Consider the following 18,552-nt stretch of genomic DNA (forward strand, 5'->3'; position numbering starts at 1 on the left):
TCCAAGGGTCCGCAAAGTCAGACTACGAGTTCTTTTTGCTCAAAAAGTCACCTATTTTCTGTACATGCACCCAATGAAATATAGTCCCTTCAAATTCCATGAGAAAAGCTTTCATCTTCCAACCAAAATGCAGTTTGTAGAGGAATTCATACTCAATATCTGCAGCTATTCAGTTTTTTTGCCAAACTACGTTATTGATTTTTGAATAATTTTTTCCTTCATTTATTTTGTTATCTTTGGTACGAATTTGTGAAGGGGTCAGGGACATTCCAATTTATCTACAGGTGTGAGCCCTATACATTGAATCGCGTATGGAACACCATGTGTTGTAAAAGTCGGAAACTCTTCAGGTGTGAGTTTCTTCATTTTGTCTCCCTCTGCAAATCAAATTTTAAATAATTATGAATAATATCTTTCTTTCATCGGAAACTCTTATCAGAGATTTTTACTCTGTGCAAGCAACAGAAAAACTACTGATCAGAGGTTTGAACTTTGCACTACTAACGCAAAACTACTGATCAGAGGTTTATAACTCTGCACGAGTAATTAAACAAAACCTCTGATCAGCAATTTTATCTGTGCACGAGCAAAGAAAAGCCTCTGATCAGTCGTTCTATCTCTGCACTCACAGCTCGAAACTTCTGATCAGTAGTTTTATCTCTGCACTCATAGCGCCAACCAAATCTCCGTTGTTTTTATTTCTGCACCCGCAGCTCGAAACCTCTGATCCGGTGGTTTCTCTGTCCATGAGCAGTAGTTTCTCTGTTTTGCGTCATAATGATGAGGAGGAACACTTTGAAGGTGATTACTGCTATAGGTAGCAGTTTCCAAAAATTACTCCAAACCTCTCAGGCCAGACACGGTTCTATTCCTGCACGATTTCCCCTTTTAGTACACATATTTTCTGTTCCCTTGAGATGGACCCACTTTGAATGATAAGCAGCCCCTTTTGTTATGAAACTACAACTTATTTCTCTGAAATTGAACAACCTTCCCTGAAAAAGAAAAGTTTTGGACCGCGATAGTAACTCTAAAGCACAAATTACATCGTATTAACGTAAGGCTGTGGACAACTGGAAAACAAAATTTTCTTTTTATAAAGCTAATAAGTCCAGGAGGATTGTTGCAAAGGTCATATTTTCCATCATAAGCTAGACACCTCCGAGATTTTAGAGCATATCTTAGATTGGAGAAAGTTAGATGGAACTTGATAGAATATGAGGAAATTCAGAAAGAAAATATTAGATGATCAATTTGATCGAGAGAATCTTGTGAGATGCATTGCCAAATTTTAAAAATTAGTATGGTAAATTCAACAATTAAGAGGCTGTTGCAAACTTTGCAACAACAACAAAAACAACATCAACAACAAACCATATTATGGACAACGGAAGAAACAGAAAGTTTCAGAAATGAAAGACAAAACAAAATAGAGGGATACACCTACCAAATGAGTACCCTGGTGAAATTACAATAGAAAAAGGTTTTACATCACCAAACCACAGAATATGATTTCACGGATTTTATTGTGGACAAATGTGACGTATTGTTTAGTTAGTAGCTATTTTCTGGAGAGTTGAAGGAACAGCGAATTTGAATGTATGAATACATTCAGTATAAAAGAACACAATGACGTCACGGAGACAGGGTGTGCATACAGGTATTGGGTCGTATAGCTCTGACCTCACGGTAGTAAAGACAGTAAGCTTTAGGATGATACCAAATGTGACGACTGTTATTCTAACATTACAGAAGAAATATGATAAGTCTAATCAAGCAAAGTTGAATTTCCTCATCTTGTATAATAAGCATTGACCGAGCTTTAAGATGACAGTATTAGTCAGGTCGCTTAATGTCAAAATTTGGGCTTACCGTTACAGAGCGGATAAAAGCACCAAATTTGGAGAGGTGATCCCCTAGGACCTACTCATTGATATTAGAGTAGGAGTTCTCTAGAATTTTTCGATTTTTAGGGTGAAAATGCTGAATTTTGATATTTCTTAATAATATGATATATATACTGTATTGCGTAAGTAGTAGTCAGGTCGCTTAGCGAAATTACCATTACACGGCAGATAAAAAACATCAATTTTTTTCACACGGATTCCTTTAGGACTATTAAACAATATTAGAGTAGGATTCCTCCGGGATTTTTGGAGAAAAACACTGAAAAGATCAAATTTCAAAATGGCCGACAATTAATTGGCAAAACCCTCACTTTTCATGTCATATGGGTGATATGATGACAATATATTACATTTGTTTTTGTATTTTTGGTTCGCTTTAGAACTTTGGCTTGAACATTGCGTTAGGAGCATTATATTCTTGTGTAATGTAAAGTCTCTGAACTGCTGGGGGAGGGGTAGGGCAAAAGGGGCAAAAAAAGAAGAGGTTGTTCGCTTGTTGTTTTGCGTGCTTTTTTTTTCTCGTTTTGCTCCATGCACGGCGTTGCACGGGGGATAAAAACATGAAATTTGGAGCCCGGATTCCTTGAGGACTAGGAAATAATATTAGACTAACCACACAAACAAACACACACACACACACACACACACACACACACACACACACAAGATCAAATTTCAAAATGGCCGACACTTATGGCAAACCCCTCACTTTTCACGTGATATTACTTATAGAATGGTTGATACGATGACAAAATTAATATATGTCTTTATTTTTGGTTTGGCTTAAAACCTGAATTTGGATATTGCGGTAGAAGCATTGTTTATATTCTTGCGTAATGTAAAGTCTCTGAACGGCTGGGGGAGGGTTAGGGCAAGGGGGGCGGCCCTCAACTTAAAAAGTGGTGGTTCGCTTGTTCTGTTGCGTACTTTTTTATCGTCTTGCTTTATACACGGCGGATAAAAGCATCAAATTTGGCGTACGGATTCCTCATTAGAGTAAGAGTCCTCCTACAATTTTTAAGGAAAAACACACACACACACACACACACACACACACACACACACACACACACACGAAATCAAATTCCAAAAGGGCCTGCACTTCAATGGCAAACTCCCCGCTTTTCATGCCATACGGGTGCGATTAGAACCTTAATTTGGACATTGTGGTAGGAGCATTGTTTACATTTTTGCGTAATAATGAGTGTCTGAACTCCGGGGGGGGGGGGGGGGTAGGGCAATAGGGATGGGACCCCGTAAAAAATGCTGCTTGCTTATTCTTTTGAATGCTTTTTTCTTTCTTTTTTCTCTTACACGGCGGATAAAAAGTTTCAAATTCGGCACACGGATTCCTTGAGATCATGAAACAATATGAGAGTAGAAGCCCTCTCATCTATATTTTCTGACGTCTCTCCTGCCTTGCGAATGTCAATTGCAGTTGTACTGGCTTACTAATGTAAGGTGACTTTGTTGACACTTCATGGAGGACATCCTCCAGCCTCTCCTTCTTTCTCACAGAAGAAACATTTTTTAATATAATGCTCTGCGCTTAGTGAGCCTTTTCTGATCTTCATTTGGGGTGTGAACTCTTTTTTTCTTTGTCTTCTCCAATGTAGAATTATTGAATTTCAAATGGTAAGATTTGTGCAATTGAGCTGAGTGTGTAACAAAGCTTTCAACAGTTTCTTCACTCCCAAAGCAGAGTTCAACTTGAACAGCATTAATGGCTCGAAACTGTTCAGCATTGGACATGAATGACTTGTAGGCATCTGTCTTGTCACCACTTGCCCTTGAACTCTTAAAGAGACACTTTAAGGGTTGAGCCGTGTCTTGTTGGCAAATCACACAACGATCCCATGCACTTGAATACCATGACGGATCACGTTCTTAAAAGCAAAAGTATTGGAATTTAATCCAATTATTGTAAAAACTTTGATATCCATCGCATCATTTCACTTATGGTGGACTGGAGTAATGTTGTCATGCATTTGTCAGAGAAGACATTTCTGGTAAAAATTGATCTCTAAGTAATATATACAATGTACTCGTATGTATTGCCTTGGAATGTTAAGCAGAAAGCACCGTATGTACATGAAAAAGGTAATCCTCGGGGGGGGGGGGAAGACATTTGTAGTTTCTTGAAAAGCGACTATGATAGTCAGTTAGTTCCTTTCGTCTAATGAAACATTCTGCGAAATAAACCTCCCTTAGCATGCAAACGCAACTTTAAACATATTTAACCCAAATATATATTATGGCCAGCACAACTTTTCATGACAAAACATCGTGTCTATCTTTCTGTCCTCATTTGGTACAATTATCAGTAAAGTTCCTGGTAAAAGATAAAGCTCACCCATAATCTCAGAAGGGAACTTTTCTGGTATACTGAGACACGGTCATATCAGTGGCACAAGAAGAAAGTAGTAGCAGTACAATGCACCCCCGTTATAGCAAACGTCGTCGGGACCGGCAGGTTTTTTCCCTGTTATATCGACAATTCGATTTATTATAAACAGAACAGTAATGTATAGAAAGATAGATGAGTGTATTGGGACCTGATTTTTACTTACTAGTAGTTGTTACGAAAATTCTTACCGCGTTCGTCATAATGGGAGTGCACTGTATCCACGAATAAATCTTACTGCACTGAAAAATTATTTCAGTGTAAAATGATTCTTAGAGTCTCAGAGCATGGGAGTAGCAGGGGTGGATCCAGGAATTCCATGAGGGTGAGGGGCGCCGGGCGCCTTTGCAAAATTAAAGGGGGCGCATGCCCCCCCCTCCATGTTTACTTTTTATTTCTTTGTTTTAACAAAGAATAGAAGGGGCGTGCCCAGTGCGCCTCCACGCACCCAGATCCGCCACTGAGTAGGAAAACTGTTTATTCTATAGAAACTATCTTCTGTCTGTTCAAACTGTATACATTATATTTGACTAGTACATGTATATAATATAGGTACATAATATTTGATCAGTAATTAATTCTACCAACTCCATGTTTCAGATGCTTTGATGTTAATCATGGTCTCAAGTTTGGGTTTATATTTTCAGTTCCATGACAAATAAATCAATTCACAACAGATCTGAACTTATATGTTATCACATTCCCTTACTTACGCAATACAGTGTATATATCATATTATAAAGAAATATTGAAATTCAGCATTTTCACCCTAAAATTCGAAAAATTCCAGAGGGCTCCTATTCTAATATCAATGAAAAGTGAGGGGTTTGCCATAAGTGTCGGCCATTTTGAAATTTGATCTTGTGCGTGTGTGTGTGTGGTTAGTCTAATATTGTTTCCTATTATAGTCCTCAGGGAATCCGTGCGCCAAATTTTATGTTTTTATCCCCCGCGTATAGAACAAAACGAGAAAAAAAAAGCACGCAAAAGAACAAGCGAACAACCATTTTGTTTATATAAAGGGGGGGGGGGGGGGTCCCGCCCCTTTTGGCCTACCCATCCCCCAGCAGTTCAGAGACTTTACATTATACAAGAATATAATGCTCCTAACGCAATGTTCAAGCCAAGGTTCTAAAGCAAACCAAAAATACAAAAACAAATGTAATATATTGTCATCATATCACCCACATGACATGAAAAGTAAGGGTTTTGCCAATTAAGTGTCGGCCATTTTGAAATTTGATCTTTTTAGTGTTTTTTCTCCAAAAATCCCGGAGGGCTCCTACTCTAATATTGTTTTATAGTCCTAAAGGAATCCGTGTGAAAAAAATGATGCTTTTATCCGCCGTGTAATGGTAATTTTCACTAAGCGACCTATTACTAACGCAATACAGTATATATATCATATTATAAAGAAATATCAAAATTCAGCATTTTCACCCTAAAAATCGAAAAATTCCAGAAGGCTCCTACTCTAATATTGTTTAATAGTCTTAAAGGAATCCGTATGCCAAATTTGATGCTTTTATCCGCCGTGTAACGGCAATTTCACCAAGCGACCTGTCTATTACTAACGCAATACAGTATATATATATCATATTATAAAGAAATATCAAAATTCAGCATTTTCACCCTAAAAATCGAAAAATTCCAGAGGGCTCGTACTCTAATATTGTTTAATAGTCTTAAAGGAATCCGTATGCCAAATTTGATGCTTTTATCCGCCGTGTAACGGTAATTTCACTAAGCGACCTGACTATATACCATACATGACGACTAGTATTCTATATGACAGAAATAATATTATAATCAATCAAAGTTGAGTTTCCGTATATACCATTGTTCAACCGTTAACATGATACCAGTCATGACGACTGTTATTCTGATATTACAGAAATGATATCGATCAAGCAAGCCTTACCTTTTTAAAGAATTGTTCAAGCTATAAGATGATACCAAACATGACGACTATCATTCCAGTATTACTGAAATAATTACAATCGATCAAAGTTGAGTTTCCACGCTTATGCTGGGTAATGGGTAGAACGGAAAGGCGTATCTGCAGATATCTATGGGTTATACCCAAAGAGATGGCATACTAATAAATCTCTTCGGTTGTAGCATTTCTTCATGCGCGTCCGTTTTTGTTGTTGTTTTTTCTTTTTGCTGTTGCTGTTTTACTTTTCCACCTGAGAAGGTGGCTGGATAGCACTTATTCAGCTGCAGTAGCTGCTCTTTCATGGCGTCCAGTTTGATACGAGGCGAAACCCCTTCACCGGTTATGCACTGTGCTCTTTTAGATGAATGAATGAAGCGGGAGCATGAACTACTAGTATACCGTTAAATCTAGTCAACTGGACTTACCTGTGTTATGGAGTAGCGATGTTTCAAGTCCTCTACGGGACGCTTCATCACACCGACTGATCTTTGGCGGCAATTGGTTGCAGACCCATAACAGGGTTGGGGGAATTTCGGCATCCCGAAAAGATCTCGGGATATTTTACGTGCATGAGTTGTGATGTCCTATCCGAGGGACAGAGTGTACATAATATGAGTATATTTTGTTCATTTATTCATGACGTGCATTGCATCAATGTTATCTTGAGTGACCTAACATGGGTGCCAGCCCGTGCACTATACAGACAGAGAGGTAAAGTATTAAAGAGACTCAGTGACTGTCAAGAACATCATCGCTCTGGGCTTTTGGATTTGTGTTCCAGAAGTTTGATTAACATAATGTACTCAAACTGAATATTCATCATGGCAAGTGTACAAAGAGAAATATGAATTATTTAGATCGAGGTACATTGATAGGTAAATTATTTCGGTGAAGAGAGTTCGAGGACAAAGGGAAACGAATTTGACACATGCATATCATTACGTGAAGTGAGTAAATACAATGAATAACATGTATGGCAGTTAAACGTAAATTATTGGAAGTACGCTGGGTTTAGGCAATGAATCATGGTGAAGTGGCCCAAGACAGAGCACACAGAAAGTGATAGCTTTCTGTAGTCATAAAACTATATATTCAAGTCTGTTCAAAGTGTGTCCCTGCATAATTATCCTGTATAGACATTTATAGTGCAACCCCATGATAGATATCCCAAATCATTTCGATAATTATCTCATATCTTTGGTAGACGCTGCTACATGTAAAGCCTCAAGAAACGTGTGATTCAACCAAGGAGGTTCGAGAGATGGAGTTACAACTGACTATAATTATTCAATCAGCTGTCAGTTTTCTATGGATGGACAAGAGAATTCCACAGGTGCATTTGTGCCTTTGATGTTCGATGCTTGAAGCCGCCATCTTTCTGAGCAATCTGAAGATTCATTTTTAACGCTAACATAATATCGGGTATATGCTGCTCGTTTATACATCAAATACAATGAAATTTCACCTAATGATAAAGCATATAAAACAAAAGTCGATTCCGTTTGAAAGCATGTGCAAAAGTGTAAATCTGTGCTGTATTTTGTGAAAGTGTTTGAAATTTCACCCTCATGGAAAGCCGGTTTTATCACTTTTCTGATTATTTCCGACAAATGAAACTAATATGGTATCATCTTTAAGTATAGTTCTTTATAAATTGATATGTCAGATTGCGTATAGACACGTACAGTCGAATACTTTTGATATCTATTTCAGCAGTATTAGAGCAATTTCTATTCGCGCACCCCCGTGCCTTTACCACTGTCTACCGCCCATCGTTTGTAAGTAGGGATAGCGAAAAGTAATTACCATCATAAAGACATATCTTATCTTCCTTAGACATTGGCTGGTCATTATGCAATAAGACGTGAATTCATTTTCTTCCTATCGGGGGGGGGGGGGCAAATGCAGTTTGACACATACTTCAAATATTTTTTAGTGGCGGCTTCGAGCATGGGATCAAAGCGAATAAGACTGTTGTGACTCCATTTCTCGAACCTCCTTGATTCAACCGACATAGCAACAACACCGTGTATTTTAGTATATTGAATAGCGCCAGCTTTTGATAAAACTCGTCTGCAATTCTATCTGATCATTCAACACTACGTTGTAGCAATAAACAACTTTCATGGTTGGGACGGTGAATGACACTATCATTAAACAGTGCTTTTAATCGCAATAGCTATGTGGGTTACCTGTAGGCAAACTTCAGTGGAAAGGAAACGAATGCTGGAGGGAGGGCTATCACCAAGCAAAATATAGACACATCAAAACTCGGATCTCCATTTTTATCACGTTTCACATCTATTTGTGTGTTTATGTTTGTGATTGCGTGTGTCTATCATCATAGACATTTCCTCGCAATGTCGGGGATCACCATCACATCACTATTATTATCATTGCTAGTCTTTGTAATTACATAGGCACTAGTGTAATAGATAATCACATTATGATGATGAATACAGGATGATGATAGTCATGTTTGCACTGTTTGCACATGCTGTTTGCACATGGCTGGGCTTCATTAGTAAGAGAGGAGAGGAAGTGAGCTGAAAAGGAATATGTTTTCAGAGGCCAATGTGTCACGTTCTGAGGTGCGCTATGAATTCATCAGACCGTTATAAGCGATGCTTTGGTGAACTATAGGGGGCAATACACGAGTTTGAAGAGATGGGGTATACCTTTAATAATCCGGTCATTGTGTAGAGATGAACCTGCATGTATCTGCGTTTTTATAGAAATTTAATGCAATTACGCTATTCTGAAACATGGGAATAACAAAGAGCGAAGAAACTAAAAAAAAAAAAATAATAAAATGTGTGCATAAACAGCTGAAATGTGTAGTCACAAGCGAATATGCCGGCTTCGTCTGAAGACGTTGCCAAGATTAGGTTTCTTAAAATGAAACGATCATCTTAAAACAAGCACAAGACTATCAACAAAGAAGCTGAAAGGATATCAGTCGTTCTAAGTAGGCATACTTTGCTTGTTTGCCAAAGCTAATAAGATATTTAATCAATGGCATGCTGCTAGGAGGACTGATGTCACAACTAGGATTATTGATCTATGTTCATGATTATTCCAGTCAGTTAATGGAATTGGAGGCTTTATCATAAATATGTCACACAACATGGCTGAGCCCATCTAAAAAACGCTGGACTAACTTTACCCTTGCAAGTGGCATATCATAGTGTGTTCATAGGTTGGAAGTGTTAAAGGGTTGATATAGTTTTGGTTGAAATTGCGCTTCTGGTTTCCAACTTTGTTGTGAGAGAATGAGAAACCTCCTACAAAATATGAAAGAACATGCAATTCTTCGAGGAATCCACAGTTTATTTGATGAAAATTAATAGGTTTTGAAATGACTGAGATATCTAAAACAAAGCGATCCGAATCTAATAAAATGTGGGACCTACCATTAATTACAATCGCTTTGTTTCAGCAATTTTAAAATTGATTTTCATCAAATAAACGTTTAATTCCACTTAGAATTGTATGCGTTTTAGTATTTCATAGGTGTTTTCTAATTATCCCACAAAAAGTTAAAAGCTGAATTCCCATCTTAACCAAAATTACACCATCCCTTTGACGACAGAGATGTATTATTGTGTAGATATACAGTATATTGCCCTAGCACGGACACGAAAAAGAACAGCCAGTGGCTAAAACATGTATCGTACTGAATAAATTATGATTTTTAGGAACAATGAGAAATTCTCGCAAAAACCAATGTTAAACAAGGTCTTTAAAATAAAGATAAGACATAAGTTTGCAGGAAAAAGGGAATAACACATTGAGAAGAGTGTCAGTAAATCCTAACCAACCAAGGTTCGTTAATCCAAAACACATATATAAGTTATACGGAGATGTTCGCTAATCTCACTCAATTATAGATACCTCCTGTAACCCGAGTTTCAATTTTTCTCTACACACGTGGTATATATATGTGTATGTTAACATTAAACATTGACTTTTGATGTATTTTCTGAGAAATTACATGTTTATTTGATTACGTTTACGGTTGATTAGGTTAAAGGTTACTTATGATCATCATAGATACTGAAAATGAAAAGACGAAGGCAATAGATAAAAATTCATACATTCAAGCGCACGGCACAATGTGCCTTGTTGATACCGTTTGCCGACTATTGCTAGTCACCTAGGGCAAGCCACTAAGATGTAAAGTGGGGATATGGACAATTGAGGTGGTTACGATACATGTTGCAACTTTGAAACATTTATGTGTCTCCGTTGGATTAAAAGCACAACATGCATGATTGCAGTGGCGCGGAGTGGCAAAGGCATGCCAGACGAGAAATTTGCCTATTGGTTAGACTGAACCTTCGTAGGCAGCTAGACACCTTCTTAAAAAAAATAAAAAAAAAATAAAAAAGAAGAAGAAGAAGAAGAAGAAGAAGGAAAAAAAAAACAACAAACAACAACAACAGAAAAACTGCGCTAGAGCCTCTACCATAGTCTTGGCTGTCATTTTCCGAAGTGGGATTTCCTCTGAAAAAAAAAAGGCTAGTGGAGATTTCAGTGATTTTCTAGAGGTACTTATAACTTGACCTAGTCCAAGGCAAAGATTCAGAAAAATTACAAAGATTACAAGAACTCTTGCAGAAGGTTCGTCTAATGCAGGTGATTGGAATCAATGGCGCACTAGGGTCAGTTACCATAGTTACTGGCTGCGGTTTACTAACAACCCGACATGTATGACAGCACATGTCTTGCAAAATTTCGCCACAAAGCTTTGTTACGTACTCCTAGAAAATGTTTTGAAAATATAATCAAATACCTTCTCTTTATAATTCATAACAATAGACCCTAGTATATTCTATGCAATTATCAAAACTGAAATGTTCGTTTAGGATTTCACGTATGTTATGTAAGGCTGAATACCGAGGAGAGCGTAGATATTAAATGTGAATTTTGTATAGGATATTTGGCAAAGTATGTCTTATTGACATTCTGAGAGAAATCATTTTGTGGAACATACTAGTACAGTTTACGTGGGCACTTGCACATAATTATATTCAAATAATTGAATCATTTCTATCACAGTATATGATAACATTTGAACTAAACATAAGTATGAAATAACTCTACTGATCACATATATATAATGGCGCATGTAGGCATTATGAAGTTTGTTCTGGATTTCAGCATCATTGCAGGGGAGATTAAAATCGTTCGTATCCAGTTAAGTTTTTGATATTGCATCCCGGCCTGAATAATTCTTACTGGTCTATAAAATAAGACGGACGTACCTCCTGACCTACAGTTCACGCTTCATTGGATGCAAAGCACAAATCAGGTCTTTGTAGAATTAGCACATAATGGCCGATCCTTCTCCTTCACCAGTCTTGTCTTCTTCGTCGCGGTGCAGCGGTCCACTCAGAAGCGCGGAGATTTTAAAGTCATCAGTCCTTGTGGAGAGACTAGTTCGTTCGGTGAGAATAAAACAATTTGATGTTCGAAGAGCTGGTGATAACCTATCGGGAGAATGACTGCCCTAACTCGTCGTGGGCTTTGCGTCATGTTGGCTGGCCGAAAGGACACGCGAACGGTGTATCTATCAAGATCCGGTGATGCTTGCACCTGATTTGCTGGAAAATGCACACGAACAGTTCGGAGTATGGATACATGGAAACTGGGTTTATTATATCCTCATCGTTCCGACCGGAAAGCAAAAGTGATGAAATGATGGTATCAGTGGAAATGTTGCTATGATATTAACGGATTCTGTATGGAAATTCTGAGGTATTATTTGACTATTTTGCAAATTACCTTAGCATTTCAAAGCTAGCTTGAGAAATAATCACGTAGAAGTCAAACGTAACGGCATCATCACTCCTCTAATTCCCCAAAACGCTTCCATAGGCTCTGACTGTTCGACAACAACATGGTAAGTACAAAGTAAAAGCAAGATATGGGGGAAATGATTTTATTTTGGCCTCGAATTTGGCCAGCTGATGAACCAATCGATTTAATCATATATATATATATATATATATATATATATATATGTGTGTGTGTGTGTGTGTGTGTGTGTGCTTCCGGTCTCGGCCCTTCGTCAGATATATAATGTATAACAACTACAATACTGAATAGATACCTGTAAGTTTCATGAGTGTTGAGATATAAAGAAATGGTGTGATACATGTAATGTAGGCATAACCCGAATCGTACAGAATCAGAGTGTGCATATATATATATATATATGTATACATTGCATTATATGTGGGTTACAATGATGTTATTGGGGCAGATGCTGATACAGATTGTTATTAGCAAATATCAATTTAGGAAAGAACCTATGAGAAAATACAAATAACAACGAACTTACTGGTTCTTGAGCAGCTTGGCCTGCGTGTGTGTTGTATAAGTGTGAGGAGTGGTGTAATTGGTAAGGGAGCATCGGACATAGATATCATGATCACGGTGTTTCATTCATTGGGGATCGTAATTGTAATCCACCATAAGCTTGAGATTTCAACAAAATAGAGATCCATCAAAAGGAAATGTTACAAACGTTATGAACATTATCAGTATTCATTCAGATTATTTTGGTATCACATCTATCGGTTAGCTCCCTGCCGTTACTGTATATGAATTCAGTGTGATATCACTGACGAATGTTTGATTATGATAGATTAATACTGTTTTAAACAAGTCTTTGACTACGAAAGTACACCACTGGAATATATTTATCTTTTGGGCGCCACTCAGAGATTCTGCTGCACAAGGAGGTACTGTAAAGAATTTTTCATTTTCTATTTATTCTTTAATAAAAGCTCCGTTTATGGGTAGAATATGTTAGTATTGATTGTCGTATGTCGTATCAAAGCTCAGCTCATTATGATCTGTTTCATTTATCAGTCTCCCATATTAAGTTCCTGTTCGAATATCTGTTTCTACTAGTACATGAACAATGGAAAAGTGAAAAGGATAGTGGGGAAAGCAATTGTCTTTCCCGTCACATGTACGTCATAGTCCAAGAGGACTAACTTTCTATTGAAGACTGCAGAGTGGTAACCTGAACCAAATGCTGTGGTCTATTAAATATACGCCGTGCAAGTTCATCAAAAGGGAACTTGGGATATCGACTGGTGAAAATGACACTTTAAACATGATAAATACGCTGAGTAGAGAGGCAACCCTAATTTCAAAGAAAATCCATAAATAACACAAGAACAAATAGTAGGAAAATTGATGATCGTGATTCATGTTGGAATAAAACACGCTTTAGGACAGTTTGTTCCAGGGGCTGTTCATGAGTAAATCATTGAGAGTGTTGCACTGCGAAATAAGCAACGGCTCTGTGTAGTATAGAATGTTTGTGCAAAATAGGGCCAATTCTTTACGGATGATGGTTGTTTTTCCGACGGTTTGTTATTTACACAACTAGCATATATACCTAGATGTTCGTTAATCCGAAAATGAAATAGGGCTTGTCGACGCGAACGTTTGTGTCGTCAGGCCGAAGGTTCGTCATACCCTCATCTTACTATAAGGCGATCGCGCCACGATTTGTATAACTTTTTCACAGATCGCCATGGTCGCCATGGTCGCCTTCCTATAGTAAGATGGGGGCCTTAGTCCAAAAATGAAATAATGTTCTTTAATCCGAAAAAGAGAAGGGTGTTTACAAATGTACCTTCGGAATAACGAGCCTTATTTTGTTGTCGGATTAACGAACCTTTGGAATAAAGAATCGTTTCCTCCTTCATTTTCGTATAAACAAACCTCCGAAATCATTCTTATAATTCATCTCTTAATTCATTTTCGAAATTATGAAATAACGAACCTTCAGATTACGAATCTTCGGAATAACAGACCTACGGAATAACGAACTTTAATCACTCTTTACATTCACTCTGTTACGAAATATACGCACTCAGATTTGGCGGGGTTTCAAGATGTATAGTTAGCCGGCAATGCTTTAGAAATAAACATACAAATAAATAAATGAAAAAAAATTCACTGCTTCAATTGATTATGCAGGTCCAATCAATTGCGACCATTTACCCTATTCTTGCATATCTTGTATGTGTGTGTTTGTTTGTTTGTATGTGTGTAAATGTTTAACGAAATCTTGTCCCTTTTTCTCCCTATCCTTCTCAACAGCACGTCACATATGACATTTGATATATTATTCATTTTGTCATAAGGGCTGCAACAAAATAAAGCCTTGCATATGCTGTAGTGTTTCTGTTTCAAACTTTGTTTATTACATTGCTCATCTCATCCTACAATGCTAGTCTAGTATAGTACACAAAAGAGCTGCACTCCTTTTGCTATATTTTTCATTCATCCATAACCACGATACAGATACCAAGGGATCAAATCTAACCGAATCAACCGAATGAATGAATGAATCAATTGATGTTTACATGAAAAAGAAATAACACTACAAGTTTACATAAAATGATTTTCATCTCTTTCTGAGCCAGGTATAGAGGACAGAGCCCCACATTAATTAAGGTTTAAAGGGAAGGTGTTATTCTTAAACATGACTATACCCAATGCCTACAAATTATCGAAGCAGTCCGGATACCATCTCATCTTTGTCTCAAACTTCAAATACTGCCCATAACTCCCATGATTATTGGTTGGAACAAGTGATAGGGTCATACAAATGTTAGCTATTAGAGTGTTTCATAATATGCTTCTTTGTCTTGTACCGCCGTCTATAGCAAAAATGGCCCTGGATTCCCGAACACTGAATTCGTTGCATTTTATCGGCCTGTCGTTTGTTGAAACCTGATATCAAAACCATGCCAACGTAGTAGCAGTACATGACTCATGCATAGTTCAAAATGTGTTTTGAAATCAGTGTCTTGATTGATGTTGTTAATAAATTGTTAATGCAGAATGGAATTTCGAGTAGGTACGGAGTGTTTGTTGTCATTGCCCAGGTTACCAATTATCTGCATTAACCGACAAGTATGTACATCGCAATTTCAGTATCAAATATAACACCTCATGTTCTGAGGTAATTGACTTTTTTGCGCACATGGCTTTCGAAAGACTCTTCATTGCAGATTATTCGACAAAATTTATAGACATGACATAAGGAGTTCCGACACGACACTCATATTTTTGACGACATCAATTGATCCCAAAATGCACACCATAACAGTGCCCTGTTGCATAAAAAGATGCAGTCAAGCATAACTTAGAACTCAAACGTAAATCAGCTATCAGCCAATCAGATTTTGAGTATGCAGAGACTGAAGTTAGATTCTCTGACTCCTCGTGAATGATCTCAACTTTTATAGAACTGCGTCATCCATTTTCTCGATGAGCACAGTAAACATTGTAATTCCCACAATTAGGTCAACAAAACCGATACACAATCATCAATCCCTCGTATTTTGATATAATGTAACGATAGGTTTAATGGTAAGTCAGAGAGACTAACAAGACCTTATACGTCATGTCTATAGTTATTTCTGGGTAAGTCAGAGCTTTTAAGTTATAGAATGGAGAATACAAGCCAACAAGTGAAGGGGTACGTGTTTCCCCCCCCCCCAAAAAAAAAAAAAAATAATAAAGAAATATATATATATATATATATATATATAGGATCGGGGATTTGGAAGGCGGGGAAAAAATGGAAAATTGCGTGTATACTGTATGCATGTTTTGTTTTTGTTTTCAAGTAAGATTATTGTTCCAATATTTCACTCAAAGTGTGCACCAGATCGTTGAATTTCAATTCTGAAATTGCAAAATTGTTGGGAGGGGGATACCCACTCCCACCCCCCTCCCGTGCCCCTTTCCCTATCCTTAGTACATTTTTCAGATTGACCAAAAAAAAAAAGATGAATAATTCTGAGTGCACAAGACTCGTCACTTAAATGAAAAAAAGAATCAAAACGAGATGTACGAGATTCCCAATTCCATCTTTAAAAAGGCAAAAGCTCCCTCGTATGAGAAGGGTGGGGATAGCACTCTCCCAAGCCTTCTCCCTGCCCTCCCCCCATGCATACTCGTAGACTAAGGCTATACTGACTTTGAACAAAGACACTTTGCCAAATATGCCACAAATTGTGTGCACCAGATCGTTTAACTGCAATCATAAAAATACAAACTCCTCTCGTATAGGGGTGTGTAGGAGGGGGAATAGGACTTATCCCCTTCCACATCCTCCTGCTTTTTCTCCTTCCACAGACTTGCTACACTTCTCTGATTGACAAATTTCCAGATATTCTGACAAAAGTGTGCGCCAGATCGTTGAATTTCAGTTCTAAGAATGAAAAAGCTCCCTCGAATATGGGAGAGGTGTCTTGCCATCCTCCCATTGCTTGGTCCCCTCTATAGACTTAGTACACTTTGGGGAATGACAGTTTCCGAATATATATATGTATATATATATATATATATATATATATATATATATATATATTTGGCGTTCCATGCCAAAGACCCGGGTTTGATTCCCGGCGGAGACCAATTTTTCAACTCTTGCACTTTTCCGAAAAGGAGGAACAGTGAGAGGAATAATGATGTCAAAGCTACGCACCAATTTTTCCTTTCTTTGTTATACCTCACAATATATGTATATATATATATATATATATATATCTAGATGGCACCTTAGGGAGACATATTGGGGGGAAGTGTCTTCATTAGGGAGACAACTGGTCATTAAGGAGACAATTTTCGTGTCTCCATTGCGTAAACTGCCATTGAACATGTATATAACAAATTTGCATATAAAACAAATGGAAATGTCTTCCAAATGACCCATCTAGGAGTATATATATATATATATATATATATATATATATATATTGCGTGTATGAGTGTCTGTACGTGTACGTGTATATGCTTCATTCATTTTTCCTGAGTTTGTATTCATATTGCAATTGAGAAAGTGCGGGTATTGTGTGTACATATATACATTACTGCACCATATCTGTATGAAGTCTCTCTGCCGTCGTTTGCATGTTACCGCGCAATTCAATTGCGTAGCGATGTATCAAGGTTTGCGTAGCCCGTGCAATATTGTGTAGCGATAGTGCGTGTATTAGGAATTCGCAGTTGTGCCTAGTGAGTCACTGGTCTCTCGGAGCAAATATCATCCGACCATGAATCTCATTACAGCTCCGTGGCGTAATCGGCTCAGACCTCAATCTACTCTTGTCAAATTTCGTTCACTGTGTCTAAAATGGGAGTTTATGCCGCTGACACTAGCGATTCATTTTCTGTTTGCATCAGCACCGCTAACCCGTGCCTTTTAGCGATTAAAATCAATGGTGCGAAGGTTGTCGAGGTCATTGTTAGCAAGCATGTCTCACATCGGTACCGTTTGCCTTTTATTACTTATTTTACCCTTTTTAACGGTTATTACCAAATGCATAAAGCTAATTTAGCGTCTACAATATTGTTGCTCATCTTCTCCTTAATTTCAGAAATAAGATTATGGCAAATATGCCAGAAATAATGTCATTAAAGGACAAGTTCACCTTCATAAACATAAGGATTGAGAGAATGTAGCAATATTAGTAGAACACATCATTGAAAGTTTGAGGAAAATCAGACAATCCGTTCAAAAGTTATGAATTTTTGAAGTTTTTGTGCAGTACCCGCTGGATGAGAAGACTACTGCAGTGTATGAATAACTTAGATGTCACATGCGTACAACAATATAAGGAAAATATAAGGAGAATTTCACAAAATTCCATCTTTTGAAAAAAGTACACATTCCCCTGACTCGTTACCGACAAATGTTATGGGTAATATTATTCCCCCTGCCTTTAGAAAGAGGCAAGTCAAGTGCTCTTTTATTATGCGAAAAAAGTGAAAATATGTTGAATTTTCTTTTACATTTTCTTTATACTGTTGTACGCATATGACTCACAAGCTGTAGTAGTCTCCTCATCCAGCTGTTCTAATACAAAAATTAAAAAAATTCATAACTTTTGCATCGATTGTCCAATTTTCATCAAACTTTCACTGATGTGTTCTACTAATATGGTTGCATTTTCTCAATCCTTATGTTTATGAAGGTGAACTTGTCCTTTAAAAAGATACTCGTCCCCGTACTTAGCACGTAATCCTGAAAATCATTACCGTTATCTTCATCACATCTCTCAAACGCCAACGTTTGGCTCTGATTTTATACAAAAGATTCACTATTCTACGGCAAAGCTACTATAAGAAAATGAGCAGCTTCAATCATTCTCAAGTCTGCGAGAAAGTTTGCTTTATCATCGCCATAGAACAACGACGCGACGTGTCGAAATACTCAATAACATACACTTGAATCAAATTATGTCAAACGTACAGTATTG

At 37.5% G+C, this 18,552-nt stretch overlaps 1 protein-coding gene across 1 annotated transcript in view; it reads left to right on the forward strand.

Annotated features, from left to right (window-relative positions):
• The first annotated feature begins 12,037 nt into the window (after positions 1-12,037).
• The window catches only part of LOC139730344 (alpha-N-acetylneuraminide alpha-2,8-sialyltransferase-like), a 63,784-nt gene continuing 57,269 nt past the window's right edge, over positions 12,038-18,552 (forward strand). The window contains exon 1 of the mRNA XM_071641211.1: positions 12,038-12,155. Coding sequence (XP_071497312.1) covers positions 12,153-12,155 — 3 coding nt within the window. The 5' untranslated portion in view covers positions 12,038-12,152. The remainder of the gene's footprint in view (positions 12,156-18,552) is intronic.

Source organism: Diadema antillarum, unplaced genomic scaffold (genome assembly GCF_040938485.1).
Source record: "Diadema antillarum isolate AM-2024a unplaced genomic scaffold, OU_Dant_1.0 seq00000302_RagTag, whole genome shotgun sequence".
Lineage (NCBI taxonomy): Eukaryota > Metazoa > Echinodermata > Echinoidea > Diadematoida > Diadematidae > Diadema > Diadema antillarum.